Source organism: Malus sylvestris, chromosome 16, assembly GCF_916048215.2.
Source record: "Malus sylvestris chromosome 16, drMalSylv7.2, whole genome shotgun sequence".
NCBI classification, from domain to species: Eukaryota; Viridiplantae; Streptophyta; class Magnoliopsida; order Rosales; family Rosaceae; genus Malus; species Malus sylvestris.
The window spans coordinates 12583255-12593254 of record NC_062275.1 but is presented as its reverse complement, the minus strand read 5'-3'; the positions used below and the strand labels follow the sequence as shown (position 1 = coordinate 12593254).

General features: G+C 34.1%; 1 protein-coding gene across 1 annotated transcript in view; it reads right to left on the bottom strand.

Annotated features, from left to right (window-relative positions):
• Positions 1-6776: 6776 nt before the first annotated feature.
• Positions 6777-10000, bottom strand: part of LOC126606423 (photosystem II CP47 reaction center protein) — a 5031-nt gene continuing 1807 nt past the window's right edge. Inside the window, exon 1 of the mRNA XM_050273808.1 lies at positions 6777-10000. This exon is cut by the window's right edge and continues 1807 nt beyond it. Coding sequence (XP_050129765.1) covers positions 9371-10000 — 630 coding nt within the window. The 3' untranslated portion in view covers positions 6777-9370.

Here is a 10000-nt window from a genome sequence, read left to right as displayed (position 1 = left end):
AATTTTTTTTAAAAATTTCAAACTGTTAATCAATCGAGTAATATGATGAATGCATTGAATATCTGTTGTAAGACATGAAATAAATTGTATCACAGAAAATACAAGAACCCATTATTTGAATGAAATTAGAAATGCCAAAATAGGAATAACACTTGATACTATCAGAAATGCCCAGAAAAAATCATATTCGTAAAGCAGAAACATAGACGTACTCCTATTAATGTGGAAAATATACCGTACTAGTCGATTCGAATTAGAATAAATTGTAAAATAATCCATAACTGTTTAGTCAAAACAACAATTTATTTTGATCGAACCGCCCAGTTTCATTTGTTTGCTGCGGTACATGTCTTGTTTCAAGATTGATCCACTCTAATTCGATTTTATTTAGATATAATAAATATAAGTATATATTGCTCTTATACAAACAAGACTCTCTCGTTTTCGCCGCACTTCAGATTACACTAAAGAAAACGAATTACAAATCAAAATATAATTTTTTGTTTATAATTTCGAATTCTATAGAATTTTATTATATATATTATAAATAGAAAATAGAAATCTATAAAATATAGATTATATATTTCTATATATAATTTAGAATATATTTTCTATATATATCGAATTTAGAATATATAGATAATTTAGAATCTAATTTATTAGATAATAGATAATTTTTTATTTTATATACTATATACATATACTTTTATTTATATACTGTTTATTTATATACTATATACATATTTTATTTATATACTATATACATATACTATATATATAAATATATATAGCATATTTTCATTTTCTTTTCATTTTTTATTTTCATTTTTATGGGTTGTAAAGCAATATAAAGTATACAGATAAATGGAAGGGTGAGAGAAAGATAGAAAAAGAATATTAATGATATATAATTCCAATATGTAAGGTCTATGAGTCATCTCATATAAAGGGAATGTAATAAAGCATCAATACTGATTGATCCATAATTAGACAAATCCGTGCATAGAACAAAAAATCAAGAGCCCCGAGCCAATAAAGACTGAGAAGGTTGACTCAAGAATAAATTTAATTGGAGGCTCCGTTGTAAAATTCAGACCTAATCATTAATCGAGAAGTGGTGGGAACGACAGAACCTGTGAATGCATAAGATTCTATTGAAAACGAATCCTAATGATTCATTGAGTAGGATGGCGGAACGAACCAGAAACCTATTCATTTATTCTGAGAGGTCATGTCATAGACTAATCTTACAACTGAATGTTGAAAGAGTAAATATTCGCCCGCGAATATTTTTTTTATTTCTAAATTTTAGTCGATTCGAAATAAAAGGAAAAACAAAATAAAGATTCATTATAGCGTTCTACCAAAACGACATTATCTATAAATAGAATACGTGTTAAATTCTATATTAAAACACAAAAAATTTCTAATTTATAATCGATTAGATCAAATTTCAAAGAATCCCACGATTCCATATATTATTAACCGTGTATTTTTTTTTGTTTAATTATTTTTAATTGTTTAATTCGCGAGGAGCTGGATGAGAAGAAACTCTCGTGTCCGGTTCTGTAGTAGAGATGGATGGAATTGCTAAACAACCATCAACTATAACCCCAAAAGAACCAGATTCCGTAAACAACACAGAGGAAGAATGAAAGGAATATCTTATCGAGGTAATCGTATTTGCTTCGGTAGATATGCTCTTCAAGCGCTTGAACCCGCTTGGATCACATCTAGACAAATAGAAGCAGGGCGGCGAGCAATGACACGAAATGCACGCCGCGGTGGAAAAATATGGGTACGCATATTTCCAGACAAACCTGTTACAGTAAGACCTACAGAAACACGTATGGGTTCGGGGAAAGGATCTCCCGAATATTGGGTAGCTGTCGTTAAACCCGGTAGAATACTTTATGAAATGAGCGGAGTAGCAGAAAATATAGCTAGAAGGGCTATTTCAATAGCGGCATCGAAAATGCCTATACGAACTCAATTCATTCTTTCTGGATAGGAATGTAGAAACAAACGAAAGGGGTTTTTGGGATGAAAAAAAACAATTGCAGGTTTCTTTTTTTGTTTTGAACAAATAATATTTCTTTTTTTTTTTTTATTTATACCTTTGCAAAAGAAAAAACCGATAAAAAAAAAATGATATGATTCAACCTCAAACCCATTTGAATGTAGCGGATAACAGCGGGGCCCGAGAATTGATGTGTATTCGAATCATAGGAGCTAGTAATCGACGATATGCTCATATTGGTGACATTATTGTTGCTGTAATCAAGGAAGCAGTACCAAATACACCTCTAGAAAGATCAGAAGTGGTCCGAGCTGTCATTGTACGTACTTGTAAAGAACTCAAACGCGACAACGGTATGATAATACGATATGATGACAACGCTGCGGTTGTTATTGATCAAGAAGGAAATCCAAAAGGAACCCGAATTTTCGGCGCGATCGCCCGGGAATTAAGACAGTTAAATTTCACTAAAATAGTTTCATTAGCACCTGAAGTATTATAGGGGAAGACCTTAATAAAGTATTTGAATGAAATTGATTAAATTTATTTAATTAATTAGTAAATTGTTTATCTATCACGTATATATCTTTAATAATTCATAAATATAAAAAAAAAAAAGAATTCATAAATATTAAAAAATTCAGAAAAAAAGAAAAAGAGCATGTTGATTATATCAAAATTCGGGGGAAACAAAAATCTTAGTTTATCATGAGTAAAGACACTATTGCTGACATAATAACCTCTATACGAAATGCTGACATGAATAAAAAAAGAACAGTTCGAATACCATCTACGAACATCACTGAAAATATTGTTAAAATCCTTTTACAAGAGGGTTTTATTGAAAACGTGAGAAAACATCAAGAAAGCAAAAAATATTTTTTGGTTTTAACCCTACGACATAGAAGAAATAGGAAAGGACCATATAGAACTGTTTTAAATTTAAAACGGATCAGTCGACCCGGTCTACGAATATATTCTAACTATCAACGAATTCCTAGAATTTTAGGCGGAATGGGGGTTGTAATTCTTTCTACTTCTCGAGGTATAATGACAGACCGAAAGGCTCGACTAGAAGGAATCGGCGGAGAAGTTTTGTGTTATATATGGTAATCTTTCTAATAGCCGACACGGTCATATTTGTGAAAAAAGAGAAAGGACAAGTTTATAATATTATCCCTCTTACATTAGTTGATACTTCAAAGCGGTTTTACCTGGAATGAAACAACAAAAATGGATTCATGAGGGTTTAATTACTGAACAACTTACCGATGGTATGTATCTTCCGGATTCGTTTAGATAACAAAAAAATTATTCTGGTTTTTGTTTCGTAAAGGATTTCATGTAGTTTTATACGTATACTACCAGGAAATAGACTAAAAATTGAGGTAAGTCCTTATGATTCAACCAAAGGGCGTATAATTTAGAGACTCCAAAGCAAAGACTTGAATGATTAGGCGGTTTTTTCAATTTCAACATTCTTTCGTGAGGATACAATTCGAAATTAAAAATTTCAAGAAACTTATTTTCTTCCAATTAAGTAGATTCGGAATTAAAAAAAGGAATGACAAATATGAAAATAAGGGCCTCTGTTCGTAAAATTTGTGAAAAATGTCGATTGATCCGTAGGCGGGGACGAATTATAGTAATTTGTTCTAACCCGAGACATAAACAAAGACAAGGATAATCTTTCTAAAACAAAAAGACTCTCGAAATCTAAAGGACCCGATGTACAGATGTACAAATAAATAAATAAAATAAATAAGTAAAAAAAAAAAAAAAAAAGAATAAGGATCTGTTTTGACATGAAATGGATATATCCATATATCTCTGACTTATATTTATGAGATGATAAAATATGGCAAAACCTATACCAAAAATTGGTTCGCGTAGAAATAGACGTATTGGTTCACGTAAGAATACACGTAGAATCCCCAAGGGAGTTATTCATGTTCAAGCAAGTTTCAACAATACCATTGTGACTGTTACAGATGTACGGGGTCGAGTAATTTCTTGGTCCTCTGCCGGGGCTTGTGGATTCAAGGGTACAAGAAGGGGTACACCATTTGCCGCTCAAACCGCAGCAGGAAATGCTATTCGGACAGTAGTGGATCAAGGTATGCAACGAGCAGAAGTTATGATAAAAGGCCCGGGTCTCGGAAGAGATGCGGCATTAAGAGCTATTCGTAGAAGTGGTATACTATTAAGTTTCATACGGGATGTAACTCCTATGCCACATAATGGCTGTAGGCCTCCTAAAAAAAGACGTGTGTAAAAATAAACATTGAAGAGATTTCAAGAGAAATAAATAATTCAATGATTTGATCAAATAATATACTATGGTTCGAGAGAAAGTAACAGTATCTACTCGGACACTACAGTGGAAGTGTGTTGAATCAAGAGCAGACAGTAAGCGTCTTTATTATGGACGCTTTATTCTGGCCCCACTTATGAAAGGTCAAGCCGATACAATAGGCATTGCAATGCGAAGAGCTTTGCTCGGAGAAATAGAAGGTACATGTATCACACGCGCAAAATCTGAGAAAATACCACATGAATATTCTACCATAGTAGGTATTCAAGAATCCGTACATGAAATTTTAATGAATTTGAAAGAAATTGTCTTGAAAAGTAATCTGTATGGAACTCGTAACGCGTCTATTTGTGTCAAGGGTCCTGGATATGTAACTGCTCAAGACATTATCTTACCACCTTCTGTGGAAATTGTTGATAATACACAGTATATAGCTAACCTAACAGAACCAATTAATTTGTGTATTGAATTACAAATCGAGAGGAATCGCGGATATCGTATAAAAACGCCAAATAACTTTCAAGACGGAAGTTATCCTATAGATGCTGTATTCATGCCTGTTCGAAATGCGAATCATAGTATTCATTCTTATGTGAATGGGAATGAAAAACAAGAGATACTTTTTCTCGAAATATGGACAAATGGAAGTTTAACTCCTAAAGAAGCACTTCATGAAGCCTCCCGGAATTTGATTAATTTATTTATTCCTTTTTTACATGCAGAAGAAGAAAACTTACATTTAGAAAATAATCAACACAAAGTGACTTTACCCCTCTTTACTTATCATGATAGATTGGCTAAACAAAGGAAAAATAAAAAAGAAATCGCATTGAAATATATTTTTATTGACCAATCAGAATTGCTCCCCAGGGTCTATAATTGCCTCAAAAGGTCCAATATACATACATTATTGGACCTTTTGAATAACAGTCAAGAAGATCTTATGAAAATGAAACATTTTCGCATAGAAGATGTCAAACATATATTGAACATTCTAGAAATAAAAAAGCATTTCGAATAAATTTTTATGAGTTATTTACTTTTTTTCTTTTTTTTTTCTAAAGTTTTGTCTAAACAGATAAAAATTCGTTTTGAATCTTGAATCTTTAGCACAATCCATATATTCCGAATAGGTCCAAAATTAAATTGAATAGATGTATCTAGGGAAAATTCACTTTGAAGCGACTATTCCCTAGATACACACGTCATAATATACTTTTTTTTATTTCACAGTTGAATCGATTTAAAAAAGACCTAAAGTTAAGGACTTATCAATAGGTAGTGTTGCTCCAATACCCAACCAAAGGGCTACTACAGTACCAATCAAAAAGACGGTTGTCGCTACGGGACGACGAAATGGATTTTGGAATTTATTAACATTCTCCAAAAAAGGTACTGTTAATAATCCCGCAGGTACTGAAACCATTAAAAGAACGCCCAATAACTTATTTGGCACTGTACGAAGTATTTGAAATACGGGAAAGAAATACCATTCAGGCAATATTTCCAAAGGAGTTGCAAATGGATCCGCGGGTTCACCAATCATTGATGGTTCTAGAACCGCTAAGCCTACGTTACATGCAATAGTACCTAAAATTACTACTGGAAAAATATATAAAAGATCGTTTGGCCATGCGGGCTCTCCGTAATAATTATGACCCATCCCTTTAGCCAATTTAGCTCTTAACACAGGATCGTTCAAGTCAGGTTTTTTTGTTATTAGGATAGGTGAATTATTCTAGATCCATCCCCCGAAAGAACCGGACATGATAATTTTTCATCATCCAGCTCGAGCACGAATCAAACGAATCAAATGGATCCATATAAAAAAATTGATATGTTATCCATATCCACACATATATGAATGATTCTATGTAAGAAAACGGATTCCCTTTTTCGCAGTTGCAACAACTAACCATTGCAAGGAATTCAGTTCTTACAGATAAATGCTCAATACCCAAGTAGGCTTACAAAATTGATCATGATCAAATGCTTTATGGGTCGTCTCAGATCTTGCAATTGGCCTTTATCCCCTAAATATCGAGACTGTTTACATACAAAGCAAAGGATTTACTTGTTACTAATATAGTCTAGCCTCTGTTCTTCTTTAGATCCCTTGTTTCACTCCGATAGTATCATAAATCGAGTCAATGCAGAGGAAATGAATACATTTCTATACTATTTAGTAAGTGAAATATATAAAACATAATCCGGATTATGCCAATCACTTATTCTACTGGATCTTACGGAGCCTGTTCATATCATACACGACATGATCGGGTCTGATCATAGAAAAGATTCTCTTCAAACGAACCGGCCTATCTTCTGTATGGGGCTTACGCGGTGGTTGGAACAAAGACACATTTTTTTGTTGTGAAGTCAAATGTGGCAGATAGATAAGGACATATATCTGCAAGGCCCGATCAATAGTTCAAGTCACACACTCCCATAATCCATTTTATCTTCGGAAAATTCACTTCAACTATGAGTGTCAAAAAAATAATACATTTTTGTAGAGTTGAAGAGAAATATCCCAATACATGTCTTATTTTTTTTTTTCAATAATCCATATTTGTAGCAATGAAATACTAGTGTTCCTACCCCAAGTGATAGATGATTGATTACAAGATGGTATATATTCTTTATAAAGGACCAGAAATACCTTGCTTACGTATCATTGGGAAGTGCATTAACATAAATACGGCGGTAAGAAGAGGTAATACAAAAGTGTGTAAACTATAAAAACGAGTCAAAGTGGATTGTCCTACACTAGCACTTCCGCGTAATAACTCTACCAGAGGCGAGCCTATTACAGGAATAGCGTCTGGTACGCCTGTTACAATTTTTACTGCCCAATAACCAATTTGGTCCCGAGGTAAGGAATAACCAGTTACACCAAAAGATGCGGTTAATACACCCAAAACCACACCTGTAACCCAAGTCAATTCACGAGGTTTTTTAAAGCCGCCGGTGAGATACACGCGAAATACGTGCAGGATCATCATTAGGACCATCATACTTGCCGACCATCGATGAACTGATCGGATTAACCAACCAAAATTAGCTTCAGTCATTATATATTGAACAGAAGCAAAGGCCTCCGTAACGGTCGGACGATAATAAAAAGTCATAGCAAACCCGGTAGCTACTTGTACTAAAAAACAAGTAAGCGTAATTCCCCCTAGACAATAAAATATGTTGACGTGAGGAGGAACATATTTACTAGTTATATCATCGGCAATTGCCTGAATCTCAAGACGTTCTTCGAACCAATCATAGATTTTATTGAGATAGGTAAATCAAGGGGACCCCCCCGGAGAACCGTATATGAAAATTTCATCTCGTACGGCTCAAACAGAAACACCCAAATACTAGTTCTAACGGATGTGTGTAATATAAAGTTTGAAATTTATTAATTCTATGATTTATGATTCAATTTTTTTTTGAAGATACTAAAGAATAAAAATCCGAAAGCTCTTCTTTGTGGTTATAATGCCAAAAAATCAAGTCGGCTCATTCGTCTATATATTGATCGTTATAGGCCTCTTGAATCTTCTATTTACCTATTTTCTTTGGTGTTATTTATGTGTAATGCGGCTTTACTGCTGTTTTCTTTATTATTGATAGGAATTCTCTTGTTAAGACCCTATGAATTGATTAAAACCTCAGATTCATACTAAAACCACGATGATTCAATAAAACCCTTTCAAACTAAGTCTAAGTCCCAAAATTCCCTGAGTAAGAACCATTGGATCATCACTTATTCAATGAATAGATATAATGACTAAAAATCCAAACCAAAGAAACCTTTGTTTTGTCCTTTGATCAAAATAAGCATAAACGAAAGTTTGAAAGAATAAAAATATTTCTATTTATAACTTCTAACTCTTTGAAAAAATTTTTTGAAGTCCGGACACGAGGTCTGACTATTAAGTATGAATCATAGTTCTAATAGTAATCTATTTCATATATTCCGTGCTCCAGATACTAGAATGAATATCCGACGAAGTAAAACCATCTCTATCAAGATGACAGACCCATTCTCTGTACTATCCATAGGATCATTTATACCAAGTCACACACTCATATTCCGGAAATACAGAAACAAAGAAATTCCACGGTCAAACTACCAAAATAGAATGGGATAAAAATCAGAAACCTAAACGCTTCACTTTGTATTGAAAAAGCCAGTTAATGGTTCTTGTGAATCTAATTCATTGAAATTCCATCCAGTAAAATGGAAGAATTATAAATCTCCAAAATAATAGATAGGAATATCGCGAATAGAGCCATTGCGAGACCCATCAAAGGAGTAGTTCCCCACCCAGGAGCTACTTTACCATATTCTGAATTCAATGGTTTCAATAAACTCCCCGCATTAGTTCGTTTTGGGCGGCCAGATCTAGAACTACCTTCAACGGTTTGTGTAGCCATAATATTTTATATTCAGTAAGATCTGTTGACTTTGTATACCATTCCGTTGTAAATAAATGATCTTATCATAGATCCATTGTGGTCTTAAAACTTTATAATGTCTTAAAACTATATAATCATGGAAACAGCAACCCTAGTTGCCATCTTTTTATCTGGTTTACTTGTAAGTTTTACTGGGTACGCCTTATATACTGCTTTTGGGCAACCCTCTCAACAACTAAGAGATCCATTCGAGGAACACGGGGACTAGTTGAAGTACGGATCCTCCCAATATTGGGAGGATCCGTACTTCAATTGAGATAATGACAAATCATTTCACCTTTTTAGTTGGAACTTTAGGCGGGTCTCGAAAAAAGATAGCGAAAAAAATTATTCCTAGAGTTGAGACTAAAAGGAATGTATAAACCAATGCTTCCATAGATTCGATCGTGATTTACAATTATAGCTTCCATACCTGTTTATTTGGGATCGTCTCCCGGATAAATAAAGAACAAGAGTCAAAGAAAAGGCAGTGATTCAAATCAAGATTTATCTGGTACCCCATCTAAAAATCACAAAAAGAAAATCAAAATGAAAAGTAACAAGTAACAAAGCATATTGTATCAGACTACTTGTCTTCTTGTAGTTGGATCTCCAAGTTTTTGGAATGCTCCAAATTCCACTTGAGCATCTAAATCTGGATCAATACCAGCAAAAACATCTCGAAACAAGGTTCTAGCACCATGCCAAATGTGTCCGAAGAAGAAGAGCAAAGCAAACGAAGCATGTCCAAAAGTAAACCAACCCCGTGGACTGCTACGAAAAACACCATCGGATTTCAAAGTAGCACGATCTAATTCAAAAATCTCACCCAATTGAGCACGTCTAGCATATTTTTTCACAGTAGCGGGATCGCTATAACTGACTCCGTTGAGTTCGCCGCCATAGAACTCGACAGTTACACCTACTTGTTCGACACTATATTTAGATTCCGCCCTTCTAAAAGGAACATCGGCTCTAACAATTCCGTCTCCGTCTACCAAAACAACCGGAAATGTTTCAAAAAAAGTAGGCATACGACGTACAAAAAGTTCGCGCCCCTCTTTATCTCTAAAGATAGGATGTCCTAACCACCCAACAGCTATTCCATCCCCGTTGTCCATTGAGCCCGCTCTGAATAACCCCCCCTTTGCCGGATTATTGCCGATGTAATCATAAAAAGCTAGTTTTTCGGGAATTTTAGACCAAGCTTC